The sequence below is a fragment of the Octopus sinensis genome, linkage group LG4, assembly GCF_006345805.1.
Source record: "Octopus sinensis linkage group LG4, ASM634580v1, whole genome shotgun sequence".
In the NCBI taxonomy this organism is placed as follows: Eukaryota; Metazoa; Mollusca; class Cephalopoda; order Octopoda; family Octopodidae; genus Octopus; species Octopus sinensis.
The window spans coordinates 152,037,660-152,057,489 of record NC_043000.1 but is presented as its reverse complement, the minus strand read 5'-3'; the positions used below and the strand labels follow the sequence as shown (position 1 = coordinate 152,057,489).

General features: G+C 35.8%; 1 protein-coding gene across 2 annotated transcripts in view; it reads right to left on the bottom strand.

The window, feature by feature from the left end:
- The window catches only part of LOC115210976 (RUN domain-containing protein 3B), a 61,201-nt gene that overhangs the window by 1,787 nt on the left and 39,584 nt on the right, over nt 1–19,830 (bottom strand). For both annotated transcript variants that reach the window (XM_029779808.2, XM_029779807.2), the window contains one exon: nt 14,323–14,463. In XM_029779808.2, coding sequence (XP_029635668.1) covers nt 14,323–14,463 — 141 coding nt within the window. The remainder of the gene's footprint in view (nt 1–14,322; nt 14,464–19,830) is intronic.

Genomic DNA, 19,830 nt, shown 5'->3' with positions numbered 1-19,830 from the left:
CTCTCCCATGGTAGTGTGGGTTAGATAAATATCACAACGGAACACCTTAGATAAATATATCACAGTGGAACGCCCTTAATTGCTTTTCAAATAAAGGATTTCTTAATCTATGCATCTTCAAAGGAACAAAGCCAGTGAATGATTTGTTGACTGAGGAAATGATAACATTACTACCCAAAGCTCAGTGACTTTTGGAGTAGCACAGATCTAAACACACACACACAGAGGTTTCTTTTAGTTTCCATCTACCAAATTCATTTACAAGGCTTTGATAGATTCAAGGGTATAATAGAAGACACTAGGCCATGGTGCAGAGTAATTGAACTGAAACAATGTGGTTGGGAAACAAAATTCTTAACCATACAATCATGCCTGCATCTATATATATAAATGTATATACATCATCATCATCATCATCATCAGCCTTTAACATCTGTTTCCCATGCTATCATGGACTGGATAGTTTGACCAGAGCTGGCAAGCTGGAGAGCTACACCAGGTTCCAGTCTGATTTGGCTTGCTTTGTATTACTAGATGCCCTTCCTAACACCAACCACTTTAGAGTGTGTGTTGGGTGCCTTTAACATGGCATATGTGTGTGTGTGTGTGTGTGTGTGTAGATGCATGTGTACATGTATACAAATACAGATCAATATGTGTAATTTTATTTTATTGTACTATTTCTTATTTTATCAAGATTATTTTTATTGTTTGCATTAATGGTTAAACACATCAACTTAGGATTGCGGATCAACGGGTTGCGGATCCGTGGAACAAGCTGCCAGATGAGATGGTGAAGATGCCGACGACCGCTTTGTTCAAAGTCTCCCTTGACCACAAGTGGTCTGAACTCTTTACATGAACACCACCCTGTACATAACTCCATGTCCCCCTACATGGCCTTGCTTTTTGCTTTTTGAGCCAAAAAAATTAACTAACTAACTATTGTTAAAAACCTCAATTATAAGCAGAAAAATTAGCATACTTATGTATACTTAAAAACAACTTATTTATACTTAGCAAGCAATGCTTCCAAACTTTGAAAGCCAGCATCCATGAGGTAACAGAAAAAAAACGAAAAAAACACTATCAAGTATTGTGTATGAAAAAAGCAAAAAAAAGAATAATGACAATAAGTAAATAGATGATTATGCAATACAATGAGAGAGAGAAAACTGAATTTGAAACTGACTGAATACTCAAGAGTTGAAAGTTCAAACAGTAACAATACAACAGCCTTACAGGTACAGAGGTGAAAAAAAAAAGAAAACAAAAAAATAGAATACAGTTCAGGAATGAACTAACTCGTATATCTAGGCATTACTGTATGTATTAAACTGACCAACTGAGGCAGTATTTAACAAATTGTCAACAGGCCAGTTACAGCAGTATTTGTCCCAAGATGACAACTCTTCTTGGTGAGCGTATCAACAGTAAGTATACAAAAAGTATGATACATAGCTGGCTATTTTAACCCTTTTGATACCAACCGGCTCTGGCTCTGTAGTACAAATGTCTTTTTTTCAAAAGTTCTGAATTCAAATCTTCCACCAAAACTTAGTCGTAATATATGTTCCTAACACTAGTTTAATGATAACTAAGTTATTTTATTAAATTCTTTGTTATATTTAAAATCAATTAAAAGAAACACAGAGCATCTCAAAATAAATACGGTAACAAAAGGGTTAATCGAATAATGCTTCAATTGCATATACTGGATTTTTAATCAGTTGGGTAGCTATTTGCAACATCAGTGAATCTTTTATTCATTTCTTCCATCATCAGAGATGACAAATTCTTGTTCACTTGTGTTGCTGGCTGTGGGTATACACCACTGAAGAGACTCAATAAGGTTGAAATGCATCTGGTGCTTTTGTTGGGACAAATTTTCATCTCTCTCTCTGATATTTGTCATGTTTTTTAAAGTTCACAAGAGATGTTATCTCTGAACAAATACTGCAGTAACTGGCCTATCAAATGTGTGTAAACATTAAGTATGATACATAGATGGCTATTTTGGCATGAATAATGTTGAAGGTAATTAGGAACACAAAAGAATAAGGGGAGAGAGAGAGGGGGGAAAAAAGAGAGCAGAACCCCAGAAGCATATAAAAGCTTATCAATAACTTTTTCTTAAATGAAAGTAGTGGAATGGGTCAGTGATCAGTTTACAAAGTACAAAAGAACCTTTTGACAAAACAAACTGTACTACTAAAAATAAAAGTGAATAAAGCAAACAGCTTCTTTTTTTTTCTATTTTATCTAGTTTCAGCTCACGAGGTGTGGTCATGCTGGGGCAAACAGCTTTTTTTTTTTTTTATCTAGTTTCAGCTCACAAGCTGTGGCCATGCTGGGCACCGCCATTTTAAATGTTAGCCATCCTTCATGATGTTAAAAATATATACATTATTGATTAAAAACAACAGTCTAAATTTATCATAAATAGCACAAAGATTTGTGATAACAAAAGTAGAAATATTATGTAACTGATGATATCTGAGGATCTATATTTAAAACTGAGTTGTGTAAAACAGTATCTAATCACCAAAATATAACTCTGTGTGTGTATAAAACAAAAATCAAATATAACTGAGTGGCCAGTGGCATAAGTTTGGATGGACAACAAAGATTCATAAAGGTATAGAAAATACCATACAAGATAAATTCTTGATTAAAAAGTGATATGGATTTGAACAATGAAAATGAATGAAGGTATATTATTAAAAGTGTCTGAGCATGTGCATGTATGTGTGCCTTCAGCACTTTGTCCCGTGTCTTGCTTGAGGAAAACCCAGGAAGACATGAGTACTGGAGGTTGATCGCAAGAAAACTCACCTATCTCAGTAACAGGGATTCAAGAACCATAATGTGAGATATATATATATATATTTCACCATTCACTACATCCTCTCCTAAATCCTATCCAATTTCTATAGTTGTTACTTATTCTTCCCTTTACCTAATCATCCCTCAACACCTATTCATCAGTACATTCCCTACCATTCCCCAGTTTCTAATCATTGCTCACTTTCTCATACACTTTCAACCTCTACCCACCTACATTTTCTGTTTTCCCATCCCCACTCGTATTCACCTTGTATTTTGAGGCATCTGGCCTGATACTTCATCACCACTATTTAATCTCTTCAGCTCTATCACAATCATTTCTACCCCTCTTTTATGATGCAAATGGCTGTGTAGCTCCTCTACATCAACAAAACTGTTGTGATTTGGCCCCTTCTCTCATACTTTAATCCCTTATCTCCTGGCACAAAGCTGCCTCTCTCTGTACTGCAGCCCCACTCAGTCAAAGAAGATTTTAGTCATGTAAGTTTCCCTAACACTCACTCCATGCACTGGGAAAGGTATCCAGCCCTAGAACCCATACCAAAGCAGACCCTTTGTTTGTTCCTTCTCGAGCCATACCTAGCTCATAGGGCCGGTTTCCCAGTTTCCTTGGCGTATAGGTTCCCCACCTTGATGGGACGCGGGTCCGTCACAGGTGAGCTGCAAGATGCAGGAGGAAAGAGTGAGAGAAAGTTGTGGCGAAAGAGTCAGCAGAAGTTCGCCATTACCTTCTGCCGGAGCCGCATGGAGCTTAGGTGTTTCGTTCATAAACACACACATCGCCCAGTCCGAGATTCGAACCCGCGATCCCTCGACCACAAGTCTGCTGCTCTAACCACTAGGCCATGTGCCTCCACTCAAAGCAGACACTGGAGCATGGTGTAGTCTCTGGACCTGTCATATCCTGTTAAGCCATCTTACCCATGCCAGCATAGAGCATGGACAAGGACGAGTGATTTCTCATGGATTGAGTTTAGCCATGGGTGAAGAGAGTAAGTTGTGTGCGTGTATGCACTTGTTGTTCTCTAGTCCTAAAATGGACATGACCACATTGTCAAAACGAATTTCTGCTCATGAGAGTAGCATCTGAATATTTCACACAAGTTTGAGAAAGCACTCGGATCATGTGAATTCTTTTCGAATAATTCTCTTTTCTGCTATGCAGGTCCTGCAATATCTACTGCCATTCCCATACAGCCCAAGTCATTTCAGCAACTTCCAGTTGATTTTGTATGGTGTTGCTTCCTCTTTTAATCACCATATATAACTGGCTAACACTGAAACATTGCGTCTCACTTGAATCCTAAAAGAGGATTTCTGATTATTCAACCTGGCCTTAAAGAATCTCACCTTCGCCTTAATATACTTCTGTATATGTGTCACTTTGTTTTTAGTGGACAACACCACCACTGCTTCATAGACCAGAGCTTCTCTGTTGTACTAACCATTCACTATAAACCTTATATGAACCTCCTATCTTTGCTCAGGGTTTTGGGGTACTCACTAATATTTTTTGATACTAGGTGCACAGCTAAATGAAAGTTGTGCCTATTGAATTTATGAAGCTATGCTTACTGAATACTTTCTGTACCTATTATCTTGTGTAAAATGCAAATCCACTAAACTAAGAAAGGCTCTTCTTTCACAGATCTTCACACTGTGTAAGAAGTGGGGTACAAACCAGATAACTTTTCAGCTGCACTTTCTCTTGTGGATTTTTGGGCTGGGCATAGAAATGGTGTGGCTGCTAGAGCCTCATTATAATAGGGAGTCAGTGTGTTCTTAAGACAGCTTTATTTGAGAATAAGCTTGAAATCTTCCTACTTACACCCTTTACAAGGTTTTTAAACACCATATGCAGGTGACAGGAGGCTGTGTTGAGTAAAGTAGCCTTTTGTTTGATTTGCAATAGGGCCTGCATGAACTTATACTGATCCTGAGCATTGTGTTTAAGAAACTAACTATGGTTAGGTTGATCTCCATAGTGAGTTAAGAGTGTGAATCATGTTTCCTGAGCCTCTCCAGGGTGTGCCTGTTTACATCTCTAATGATAGCTAAAGGATCATGTCTATATAGGCTAAAATGGCTTGATGGACATTTCCTACCAAGCATGTTTAGTATAAAGAGACTTACATACTCACAGATATCTATGCTGACAAATGCTCTCATTGCCATGTTGAAGAAGCCTTCTGTGTCTGTCTAACCCAGGCCAAATCTCTTTGGCATGCATATCAGAAAAACCTTGCTGTTCAATAAAGGTTTGTTTTTGGAACACTGCTAATTAGGCAACCTAAGTAAAAAAAATCTATGAGCTAATTCTATAGAACCTTCTGAGGATTAAAAAGAATTTATTACATGGGTGCTCTTGGGTATTTACCACATGTGAAGTTTTCTTTCTCTGTCATCATAACTTGTATGCATGGAAAAATGGATGGAAAAATGATAATGAGGATGCTGATATATAAATGATGATGATGATGAACACATAAGGCAGAAGTGTAATTTATACAATCAATAAGTGGTTTTGTACAAACTGATTAGAAACAAATTTTTATCCAGCAATTCATTGTGATTAAAGAAATCAAAAATAACTGTGAATATTAATTTAAATTTATTTTATTAATTAAAGAAAATGTATATTGGGATTAATTTAACAATCTATTTATGCAGGATATGAGAAATCTATTTGTCCAGTGAGATAATGCTTAGAAATCATTGTGCAGTTAGTGTAATATGAATGGATTGTCATAATGAATCATGAAGTATGAAAAGTAAATAATAATGGATCAGAATTGATATGCAGGAGATAAAGGAACCAGCTCAATCTTATGAAACACTTATCAGATGTCACCTCTTTACTAGTTTCAGTCACTGGACTGCGGCCATGCTTGAGCACAATCATGAAGGGTTTAGATAAACAAATTAACTCCAGCACTTTATTTCATTTAAAGTCTGGTATTTATTCTATTAGCCACTTTTGTCAAATCACAAAGTCAGAGGGATGTAAACAAACCAATACTAGTTGTCATGTAGTTGGAGGATAAACACAAACAGATGCACATATATATACATATATAAATATACAACAGGCCACCACACAGTTTCTGTCAACTAAATTCATCTCAAGGCATTGGTGAGCCCAGGGCCTGTAGTAGAAGACACTTGTCTGAGGTACCATGCATCATTTACAATGTTTTCATAAACTAATTTTTTTCTTTGTAGATTTGACATGCCAGCATTTTTTCATGCATTAGTTCACAATTTAAGTTAAAAGATAGCAGTTTAAAAAATCTCATTGCACATTAAAAACTTTTTTAATATTTTCATTCCTTGTGAAAATGATTAAAGCATTAAAAAACAATATTTGTATATTAGACAATGTAACCAATAATTTAAGATAGAAATGAGCAAAAGATCCATGGATGGGAATAAAGTATAATTATAAAAGGGAAACTGGCAGAAACTGATGTATAATCAGAGATGGGGTTGTGTAGCAAGCAAAAAATATGTAGCCTATGTCCTGCCAGTAAAACTGTAGCTTTTTTAAATCTCAAATCAGTACTTATCATTTTTTAATATCATTAATATATAAAACATTTTATATATAAAGTCATTAATATATGATATCATTAATATATAAAAAATATATAAACCCGACAAAATCCAAGTAAGAAAAAGAAGTTAATAACTAAAGTTTAAATATATCAATATTCAACTGTGTATGTATTCTGGCATATATTATATTTTGTGTATTTTGGGGAAAAGACAAAGAAATAAACAGCCTGATAAGTTAAGGTAGTGAATTATTAATGTATATTACATCCAGTAACATACAGTATGTTGTTTCCTAATACTAAACATTAACTGATCAGACAAACTTGTTAAAAAATAATTATGATATTCATGCTATAATGATTACTATTTGGAAACAGGAATAGTCACTAGCTGTAAAAATACCTACTGCAATAAATTTATTTACATATTTTGGTTTGTAAAGGCAACAAAACTGATGCCAATTTAGGAAAAGAGGTGTAAAGATTTTAAGAGAAAAATGTGTGGAAAAAATTCTTTGACAACTTAAAAAACCCAATTCAAATAAATAAAAACACAGAGATGATTTTATTCAAAACCTCAAAGAAACCTAAGTTGATTTAATTTTTGAAGCCTTTGCCTCCACACATATATAACAAGATTAAATTTAGAATCCAAGATATAAAAAGAAAACAACTCAGATATATGACTATTACTTTCTTTGAAAATGAATGATGGAAGTAAAAATGAAAAGAAAGAACATGACTTAAATTCTTACAACAAAATCTTGGCAGCTATGCTATTACCAAAACAATTTATATCAACTTCTACAATCCTGACATTTTATTCATTGCCTACTGTATGAAAAGAAAGGAAAATAATGATTTCTCAAACTGAAGTATCCTAAAAATATATACAATGGGAAAAAAAATGTACCAGACAATCCAATGTGAGAACAGAAACAATTTGTTTATACTGACCAAAACTGTTCTTTGTTCAGCCTGAAGAGATTCGAATAAGATTCAGCAATATGTTAAAGTAGGTATTTCAATTTCATTTTTTGAACTGATTAATCCCAGAGCTGTGAAAGAAGAATTCTACAGTGTTCTGGTTAAAAGAAGGCAAGATTTTTCTTGTTACTTGATAATTTTAAGAAATTATTCCAGTTATAAGTCCAAAATTTTTTTTTTTTTAAATGTAAATTGGAAAAGATAAAAGATAACAGTACTTTAAAATTTGAATTATAGTTTTATAAACCATAGATTATCTTTGTATTTTGCACTAGAGAAGTGTTTTTGCAGTGCTGCAGATTTCTGGATTTCTACTGATTATGCTTTAACAAGTAAAAAGATTTTCAGATTGAAACATGAAGACATAATTGTCTAGGTACATAGATAAAATAAAAAGTTCTGAAAGAAAATTAACTAAATGTGCCGTATTTTAAAACATATTAGCAAGCAGTGCTGTCAATGAAAAATTGAACACCTCAAGATTTATATAAGCTTATCAACTAGAAAAGAGCCATTGTAACAAACATTTCATAGAAGCAGAAACCAATTGACAGAATGTAGTAAAAGAATAACTTGCTACCAAATAAAATCTTTATTACAAAACAAAACACTGACATAAAGAAGCCAGAATCTAACCCAAAGAGGCAATAAAAAAAGAGACAACTGTCTGGCAAATACATTTTCAATTTAGAATTACAAACATTTAAAAAGAGTAAAATACAAGTTAATTCGCAGTTTTGAATATTTCTGTTATCATAATATAAATCAGTGAATACCAAATATATTTATTGATTTTTAAAATGCTCTTTGCGATTTGTTGTTATGGCAACAGGTATACTTGGGAAAGTCTGTGTAACCAATGGTAATGCCAGTGTAAGTGATTCTTCTTATTTATTACTTTTTAAACCGTTTTTCTATTACTCTTTTTCTCTCTTTTACTTGTTTCAGTCATTTGACTGCGGCCATGCTGGAGCACCGCCTTTTTTAATCGAGCAACTCGATACCGGGACTTATTCTTTTGTAAGCCCAGTACTTATTCTATCGGTCATTTTTGCCGAACCGCTAAGTAACGGGGACATAAACACACCAGCATCGGTTGTCAAGCAATGCTAGGGGGACAAACACAGACACACACACACACTCATAATATATTAATATATACGATGGGTTTCTTTCAGTTTCCGTCTACCAAATCCACTCACAGGGCTTTGGTCGGCCCGAGGCTATAGTAGAAGACACTTGCCCAAGATGCCACACAGTGGGACTGAACCCGGAACCATGTGGTTGGTAAACAAGCTACTTACCACACAGCCACTCCTCCCTACTTTTCTCATTTTTAAAGCTAATCTAATTGTGTTAGACTGAGTAGATTCTTCTACTACCAAGCAATAATGTCCTTCATTTGACTAACCTAGGCACTACTACACCATTCTTTTCTCTAAGATAACTAAAGTCTTTGTTGGCTCTAGAATGTTGCATCCCTGTTTTAAGAAACATATGAAGGCATTCATTATACATCATATTTAAGCTGAAGAAGACTGATCATCAATGAATAAATATAACTAAAATGTCAGAAATAACAAACTGCCGGCATCAGTTGTTAGTTGTCGGAGCACTACATCCTTCAAAACTGCCATGCTTTCTGAGATTCGCCAACACAACACCTGATTTTCTCCCCTCCATACACACACAGACATGTATCTGACTCATATGAAATAACGGTGGTACCATGTCACACCTGCATTTCCTGGGTTCAAACAACAATGTCGAATGACCTCAAGAATCTTCTTTTATGAACAAAGCTACTTTTGATGAGATGATATTCATTATACATAAATTGGAAAAATGCAGCTACCAGAGAGGATTCTCTTTTCTGATATTAGCTTTCCCTTATGGAGTATCAATGCAGGGAATCTGGAATCTGTTTCTGATCACCTGAGCAACTAATTAATGTTTCTATGTATTTGAACACCATATATTTAAAGTATATAGGTTACTACAATAAGATGATCATATGTTCCACAAATAGGAAATATTTTTTCCCCTCTTGCACTACACAGGATCTCACCTAAGAATAAAAAAATATTTCCACTGAGTGACTAAATAACAGTGGTCTGACTTAGCTATTTTTTGTAGCTAGATAACTTAAAGTATACAAATTTTGAAATATTACCAACAATGAGCTTCTCTTATTATTTCTCTTTAGGAGGTTCTGTCTCATCATTTCTAATGTTATCTTCCAGAATAGCTTATAAATAAAAACTTTTAGAAGCAGCTAAGATGCAACAAGAGGCATATGATAGACTGTCAAAGTTCAACTCAGATACCACAGAAATGACAAACACACACTCCCATGCTTATACTTTGCTGTGTACCATGAAAGAAGCTGATGTGTAAGAAACAAGCCCCGGGGCTCCTATCAAAAGGAAAACTCCAATGCAACATGATACCTTAGAAGTTAAATGTCAGTACAATTTCTACATCTGTCGTGTTTTCTCATTCGTGCAAGAAACAGATCTGTACATGGTTTGGAGATGATGTTAAGAATACACAGATCTTTCACAGTGCTAGCTGTAGACATTTTTCTCACAACTTCTGGAGTTTACTAAATGTTAGCATAAAGATGGATTTGATGGCAATGAGATGGACAGTATTCAGTATTCAGGGACTAGATCGACAACATAAATTTATGATGACATAGCCCTTCAGAGCTACAATGTGTGCAATAAAGATCTAGTGCAGAAGTATGTGAGACATCTCAAGGAAATACACAATCAGCTGATGTTTGTAACATGAGAAGGTTCTACAGCAACTTAGAAACTATCTATGAATCTATTCTGGCCATAAGCTTCCTAAAATGATACAGACTCTGCTGATAACTTCTTTGTTATCAATTATGTTAACAGAAATATGTCTTAAAATATTTAATACATGCTCCATTTTATTCAAATTGCCCATAAAGCAGCTGTTAATGAAGACTCCATAGAGTAAGTGCTGACTGGCAAGACTTAAGCAATCGTTTTACATAGAAATAAGAATAGTTTAAGTACACCTCCATATTATACCTTCGTAAGAATAAGAACAAAGGAAAAAAAAGGCTGACAGAGTTTGTAAAATCAAAGGTTTCAGAGTTTCAATATGAAGGTGGAAACAACAAGGACAAGGCATGCAACAACAGCTGTGGGAACTTTATGGACATATACATTGTGAGCCTTTTCCATTTAAAGAAAGACTAAGCTGACACTGTACATGTATCATCAAGGTCACGCTTATAAATGGCAGTTAAGTACACTGATGTCATATCACTTCAAAACAGTATGAAAGCATAGAAACAAATACAAAACAAAACTCCTATGATGACAATGCTCCTTGAGCTGACATAAAACAACCAGCATAAACATAATATTAGCAAGAATAAGAGAAAAATTGTTGGGTTTTTTTTTTTTTTGAAGGTTTTGTTATAGGTAGAAAGGCAGTAGCAATGACCTTTAGAGGGGCCTTGAGGGAGTGTGGGGGAGAATGAGAGGGGAAGAAACAATGATTTATGGATTACTGCTATAAGAAGCAGCACATATGGAGATACTGAATTTATCTTCAGACCAGAAAAATGATTGCATTTGAGTGGAATCCAGGGCCATGTGGTGGTGTTAAGCTGAGTGACATATTAAGTCTATCAGTCAAAAACAGGTATAATCTATTCAATAGGTTTCCTCACAGTTAATATTTGCCAATTTCACTTACACAATTTGAGTTACCCTTGAGACTATATTAGAGGACATTGGCACAACATACAGCATAGCGAGATCAAATCTGGAACCATCATCATCGTTTAACGTCTGCTTTCAATACTAGCATGGGTTGGACGATTTTGACTGAGGGCTGGCGAACCAGACGGCTGCACCAGGCTCCAATCTTTATTTGGTAGAGTTTCTACAGGTGGATGCCCTTCCTAATGCCAACCACTCCGAGAGTGTAGTGGGTGCTTTTTACGTGCCACTGGCACGGGGGCCAGTCAGGCGGTACTTGCAATGACCTCACTCGAATCTTTTTTAAAATGCCACCAGCACAGGTGCCAGTAAGGCGACGTTGGTAACGATCACGCTTGAATGGTGCCCTTTTACGTGCCACCAGCATGGAAGCCAGTTGGCTGCACTGGCAACGATCACGCTCAGATGGTGCTCTTGGCACCCTACTAGCACAGGCAGAAGTGCCAGTAAGGCGACGCTGGTAATGATCACACTCGAATGGTGCTTTTTATGTGCCACTGGCACGGAAGCCGGTTAGCCGCTCTGTCAACGATCACGCTCATATGGTGCTCTTTGCACCCCGCTAGTATGGATGCCAGTCATCGAATGTGATTGGAAACTGAACTTCTTAATCACATGGTTACATCTATACTAATTATTGTAAAAACAAAGGCAGATTGAAAAAAAATATCAGAACTATAATAAAATAAATCAGAATATGAATAGTTAAGGCACAAAATTTGTTCTGGAGTTTGAAATATGTTCAACACATTTAATACGTGTGAATTAAGAGATATTATAAAAGGCTATAAATAGAAAGATAATATCACTAAATCTTAACGGAAAATACAAAAGAAACTATAATATATTTAGAGCTCAAATGTGAAATAGTTTCAATATTTTAATAAACAAGTTAGTACATTATTTGACGACGTAAATCAATGTAATAAGAACGACTTCAAATGTACTTAATGCCTTGCTGTAGCCGCATAATGTAATATAGACAACTTGACCCAGCAACACTTTCACATTTGAAACTTTGAAATATATATATCATCATCATCATCGTTTAATGTCCGTTTTTCATGCTAGCATGGGTTGGACAGTTCGACCGGAGTCTGGGACGCCAGAAGGCTGCACTAGGTTCCAGTCTGATCTGGCAATGTTTCTACAGCTGGATACCCTTCCTAACACCAACCACTCCGAGAATGTAGTGGGTGCTTTTTACGTGCCACCAGCACAGGTGCCAGGGGTGGCTGGCAATGACCACGATCGGTTGGTGCTTTTTACATGCCACCGGCACAGAAGCCAGTCAAGGCGGCACTGGCATCGGCCACGTTTGGATGGTGCTTTTTACGTGCTACCAGCACAAGTATCACAACTACAATTTCCATTTGATTTCTATTTTGATGTTGATGTACTTGACTCAATAGGTCTCCTCAAGCACAGCAGGTTGCCTTACGATCCAAGGTAGGCACAGCAGGCCATCTTGTGATCCAAGGCACTTTGGATGGGCTGGGGCTATATATATATATATATATATATATATATATATATATATATGACATTTGACTACTCTAAAATGTCTTGAATTGAGTTTTACTTGAACACAAAACCTATGTGACTAATGTAAGGGTAACTTACATACACACACACAGGGCATACTTATTGATATGTTAAGGTAATATGATATCAAATATTAACATCAAAGTCAGTGAATATGTAATCCTTAACCCACTTGGTTCATTATATGGCAGAGGTACTTCAAGAAGACTTTGTTTCCACTTAATGTGGCTAAAACAAGCTTTCTACAAGTATTTTCTGTTGGATCTGAACTAAATGATATAAGCTAATGAAACAATTATTAATTATTCAACATTGCTATTGCCAATTTTTAACTGCACCGACCACATAATAGTATGCAAATAACTTAATTTTTTGTAGGTGAAAAGCTATGTCCATAGACACAGCTGGTAAGTGGATATGAAACAGGAGTTCTTTCATCAGAAATCTAATAATCTGCCTGAAAACCTGTTGTGTGGCTCACCTAGATAAAGGAGTGTGCATAATTAGCTGATATGTGAATGCGATAATTTGACTAAATATCCATTCATAGAATATATGTATTAGGCAAATGCATAATCATGTATTTGGCAGGTCTTTTATGTAAATTATTAAATGTACAACTGATAACAACTGTAAGGTTTTTATTAGTCAATCCAAGAAGAAGAGCAGTGTCAATCACCTTTGCAGGTTCTTTCAGATTAACAAGAATGAAGTGCAGTTGATATGTTTGAACTTGTAAAAATTGATGCTTGCACAGGAAACTCAGACAGGAAAGAAATTCCAGAAGATTGAGCTCTATAGAAGAATGATTGACTAAAGTGTTTAATATGAGAATTGATGAGTGAGACACTAGGAATGACAAAAGAGGCAGAGGTGAGTTTATCAGGTAGCTTGGGGCAAAGGTGATATGTGGCTTTGTTAGTTGAAAGGAAAAGAGAATGTAGTAGTAATAGTATTAAAAAATGTTTTTTGTGATGCAGTTTGTAGGATATTGGTAAGTTAATCTTTGCCAATCAGCTGAATGTGTTTCAGGATAATTGCCCATGTAACAGTTGGCAATGTCACAGACATAAAGTTAATACTCCAATGGGGATTGTGTTTGAGCAAATGATCAGAGATGAAATATTTTCTAACCCTGAAGAAGAAGCCTAGTCTTTAACCCTTTAGCATTTAAACCGGCCATATTCGGCCAAAAGTATTCTGCTTGTTTTATGTTCAAACTGGCCATATCTGGTCTCTTACACCAACCCTACAATATCGTTTTAAAAATTAACAGCTACCTCATCAAAATCTCATAGCTACAAGATAATGAATGATTAGTTCAAAACAAAGTGGATGAAAAAGCATTAATTTTAGCAGAATAATGTGAACACTAAAGGGTTAAGATGCAGCATAGGCAATGTTATATGTATATGTGGATTTATGAAAGAGAGAGAGAGAGAGAGAGAGAGAGAGAGAGAGAGAGAGAGAGGTTACAAAGAGAAATTGTCAGAGATTGTGAAGCTTAACATAAAACTGAAGATGAAAAAAAATATATATAAATACATAACTAAATAAAGCTACAGATTAATTAATGAGGAAAAGAGAAGAATAAGAAATCAAAGTTTTTTTTTTTTTCTCACGGGTCATTATCCAATTCTGAACAATGTTCTTTCTGGGTTGAAATAGGTTCCATAGCTGAAGACAGTGGCATCATTTGTTGACGTGACATCAAAAAAAGTAATTCTTGTTGAAGTGAATGGCTATAATCTTTCATAGCACTCCTGAAAGAAAATAAATAACAAGGATTGTAACATTTCATCATTATGATATTGACTGAAGCAACATTCTAGAGATTTTATTCAACAACAAACTGCTAGCCACGAAGCAATGTATATTAGCAAAACCCCCGACTTCTAACACTGCATTTGCCTTACCAAGTGATAGGCGTAAATTTGATGATACTGAATAAACCAGTAAACAGAACATGTAAAAGCAAACTTGTGAAATAAATTTAGATCTAACAATATTTGAGGTCCAACCTATCTTTTGGATACTTTAAAGAGTAAACATAACAAAAGCATTTAAACATTTTAATAACAGAATAATAGTTCTAACTGAAACAAATGTAAGATTTAATAAAAAAAACACCATCCGAGCGTGGCGGTTCGCCAGCCTCGTCTGGCACCTGTGTCGGTGGCACATAAAAAACACCATCCGAGCGTGGCCGTTCGCCTGTGTCGGTGGCACATAAAAAGCACCATCCGAGCGTGGCCGCTCGCCAGCCTTGTCTGGCACCTGTGTCGGTGGCACGTAAAAAGCACCATCCGATTGTGGCCGTTTGCCAGCCTCGTCTGGCACCTGTGTCGGTGGCACATAAAAAGCACCCACTACACTCATGGAGTGGTTGGCGTTAGGAAGGGCATCCAGCTGTAGAAACACTGCCAGATCAGACTGGGCCTGGTGCAGCCTCCTGGCTTCCCAGACCTCAGTTGAACCGTCCAACCCATGCTAGCATGGAAAGCGGACGTTAAACGATGATGATGATGAATATAAGATAACTAGTTACATGTAATTAAAACACTTCCTAAGAAGTAAATACAGTTTACAAAATAGAACAGATTAGTTTACTATGAGGAAGAAGAAAGATCTCATGTTTTAAAATCTCAAACTCTCCTCTTCTTCAAGGTAAACTAATTTCTTCCATTTTATGAGTGGTTAGTATCAGGATTTTAGTCCTCTTACTGCTGTAGTAAGAGTTAATGTGTTTGTAATATATCATCTGCTTATTCATCTTAGTCTTACATAATCCCCTCCTAGATACATTAATCCCAATAATTCCTCTCAGGAAGGTGGCAAGCTAGTATAACTGTTAGCATGCCAGGCAAAATGCTTAGCAGAAGTTCATCTGTCTTTACATTCTGAGTTCAAATTCCACTGAAGTGGACTTTGCCTTTCATCCTTTTGGGGATGATAAAATACGAATCAGTTGAGTAGGCGGGAGGGAGGGGGGCGATGCAACTGACTTCCCCCAAATTGCTAGTTGTATATATATATAGTTTGATTTAATTTGAAATCGGATTTTATTATTATCTATTTGAAAATATAGCCATGTAACGTGCGTAGTCTTTTTACTACTATTTACTATTTATTGTACTTTATTGATTTTTAGAATAAGTTTTTTTTTATAGTACATGTTTTCTATATGATGTGAATAACATCTTTCTTTATTGAATTGTTTAATAGAGGTTTTTCTCTAAATTATATAAATACATACATATATATGTGTGTATATATATATATATATATATATATATATATATATATACGGTGGGTTTCTTTCAGTTTCCATCTACCAAATCCACTCACAAGGCTTTGATTGGCCTGAGGCTTTAGTAGAAGGTGCCATGCAGTGGGACTGAACCTGGAACCATGTAGTTGGGAAGCAAGCTTCTTACCACGCAGCCACTCCATTATTTACATATATGTTCAAAGAAACATAATTGCTCTTCCTGCATTAATTGACCATTGTCTTAGGTACCTAGCTACCCTTCTAAACTCACCTGTGCTCAGCCTTTCTTATGAATTAATATTCTATGGCCCCGAGATTGTACTAAGTTCATTCCACTCCACTTACAGCAAATCTTGCAGGCTCATTGCCCATGTTTTACTATCATATAGCATCATAAATTACGCTTCTTTCCCTTCAGTCTTACCCAGAGTACTTTCACTAGAAGCATCCTCATCATTGTTCGACCGTGATCGAGACTTTCATAGTCTTTTCAAATGGCTAATAATGTGTGCGCGCGCCACTACTACACACATTGGAAAGCATTGTACAACCAAGTACTAAAGAAGATCTTTCCTCCTCCATGAAACAAAGCTGTTCCCGCTGGACGTCAGCCCAGTATTTCTAAGCTACGGACCGAGTGATTTATTGTAAGGTTATCTCCCTAGATAGATTGCCTTCACTACGGCTAAGGAGCCCTTTCTACCCCAGATGATGTATCACTAGATACAGCATTTGAGTAGAAGAAATGATCTATTTCCAATTAATTATTTAAATAGTCCATGGGTCCCATTCCATTAGCTGTGTCCAGTGCATCAGAAGAAACTGAACTAAACTGGTCAATTGTCAGTCTGACATTGCATACACTAGATCAGTGGTTCCCAAACCGTGCACCGCAAGATGTAATTAGGTGCACCTCGAAAAAGTAAGATTATATTTCAAAATATGAAAAATACACACTGAAATGCACTAAAAAGTTCATATATAAATGTCAAAGTGTCAAAAAACTAAATGGAGGGAAGCACTTCGTCGGTTACGACGATGAGGGTTCCAGTTGATCCGAATCAACAGAACAGCCTGCTCGTGAAATTAACGTGTAAGTGGCTGAGCACTTCACAGACACGTGTACTCTTAACGTAGTTCTCGGGGATATTCAGCGTGACACAGAGATTGACAAGGCCAGCCCCTTGAAATACAGGTACAACAGAAACAGGAAGTAAGAGTGAGAGAAAGTTGTGGTGAAAGAGTACAGCAGGGATCACCACCATCCCCTGTCGGAGCCTCGTGGAGCTTTTAGGTGTTTTTGCTCAATAAACACTCACAATGCCCAGTCTGGGAATCGAAACCGCGATCCTATGACCGCGAGTCCGCTGCCCTAACCACTGGGCCATTGCGCCTCCACCAAAAAAATAAATACTAAACTAAACTAAGAATGAGAGGTGGTTGTGTCATTCAATTTATTTAGGCTAATTATGGTATGACAATGTTATTCAATTTTGAATTTGAAATTTCATAAGGATAAGAACTAAATTAGCATCAAACTATCCTAGAAATTGGTACACCACTATCATCATCGTGTAACGTCCGCTTTCCATGCTAGCATGGGTTGGACGATTTGACTGAGGTCTGGCGAACCAGATGGCTGCACCAGACTCCAATCTGATCTGGCAGAGTTTCTACAGCTGGATGCCCTTCCTGACGCCAACCACTCCGAGAGTGTAGTGGGTGCTTTTACATGCCACCGGCACGAGGGCCAGTCAGGCGGTACTGGCAATGGCCATGCTCAAATGGTGCTTTTTATGTGCCACTTGCACAGGTGGCACATATGTTTCAGTTTATTTCAGTTGTAGCTTCAGCAGTTTTCATTTCAATAATAAATATGAAAAATAAACTATTGAACATCATTAATACATGACATTGAACTAAATCTTTTAATATGTCCTCATGCATTGGGGCTGTGTTTCAATTTTTTTCATTTATATAGTGGCAAGAATTTTCATCTTTTCAATTAATTTTGAAAGACTTCTCAAAAGAGTCCGATAATATATGACACTGCCACTTTTCACAGCTCCCTGGTCACTTGTCTCAGTCTCAGTTTGATTCTGTTAGTAATCTGTGCTCTTTGTCTGAGACAATTCATATTAACTCTTTTGTTACTAACCCGGTCAAAACCAGCTCTGGCTCTGTGGTAAAATATCTTGTTTTCATAAGTTTTGAATTAAAATCTTCCCCCAAACCTTAGTCACAATTTATGATTCTAACACTAGCTTAAAGATGACTAAGTTATTTTACTAAATTCTTTGTTATATTTAAAATGATTGAAAGAAACACAGAACATCTCAATAGAAATACAGTAATGAAAGGGTTAACAGACTAAATTACCCATAAAATAGAAAAATTTATTAAGAGGAAACATAACCATGACAATTATGAATCTGAAAGTGAACGTTTGTTCGTTAAAAGCAACTAAGCGTAGTTATAATAATGCAAAAGTTCAACCCAATCGTTAATATTGCAATAGCTATTTAAAGTTGGGGTTTCATTGGACTGGCAATGAAGATCAACCTCTTCTACTGTATGTTGTTTGTGGTGAAAAGATGTCTAATAAAGGAATGTTGCCCAGCAAATTGAAAAGACATTTTACAACTAAACATTCGCATCTTCAATGTAAAGATCTGAATTATTTTCAAAGACTACTAGAACAGCAATCTAAACAAAGAAACTATCTTGGAAAAAGGATGAATGCATCTGAAAAGGCTCAAGTCGAGTTTATTGAGATAGACAAAATTATTGCACTACAAACGAAATTGCATACTTTAGCCAAGTCAATTATTTTACCTGCTTGTAGAAAGATGGTTAAAACCATGGTAGGTGATGAAGCCAAGCAAGAAATAAGCAAGAGTCTGCTCTCAAATAATACAATCCATAGGAGAATTATGGATTTATCTCCCGATATAGAGGAAAATGTAGAGAACAAACTTCAGAACTCAGAATTTGCTCTACAGGTTGACAAATCAACTGATATTAGCAACAAAGCACAATTACTTACATTTATTCACTTTATTGATGGTAAACAAATCATAAATCAGTTCTCTTTTTGTGAAGAAATGCCACTCACTACAAAAGGTATTTTTATCATTTTATCTGCCAACCTTGAAAAATTGAATTTATCCTGGAATTCTACATTGGGATATATACTGATAGAGCACCATCTATGGTAGGCTCTATTAAAGGTTTTGTATCCCTTGTACAACAGCAAAATCCTAATGTTATATGTATTCATTGCTTCCTACATAGGGAGGTACTAGTTTCAAAAACAATACCAGTTGAGTTAAAGCAATTATTAAACCAAGTTGTTGAAATGGTTAATCATATTAAAAGTAGTCCATTGAAATGTTGCTTATTTGAACAAATTTGTATTGATATGGACTCCCAGCACAAGCGCTTACTTTTACACACAAAAGTCAGATGGCTCTCAAAATGTAAGGTGCTACGTTGCATACATGAATTCCAGAAGGAATTGCATGCATTTTTTAAAGAAGAAAAACATGAAGGCTTCTTGGAATATCTACAAAGTGAATTTTGGATTTCCAAGCTGGAATATTTAACAGAGATATTTGCACAACTTAATAGCGTCAACACAAGTATACAAGGTAGAGATAAAAACATTCTCACTTCAACAAACAAGCTGGTTTCATATAAAAATAAAGTTATAATTTGGAATAATAGAGCTGAAAGTGATAACTTCAAAATGTTTCCCTTAATGCATAAAAGAAATGACTCCTATTGCATTTGAACATCTGACAAATCTGGAAGAAAAAAAAAATTTTTCTTTTTTGTCATTGAACACAGAAGAGTATGA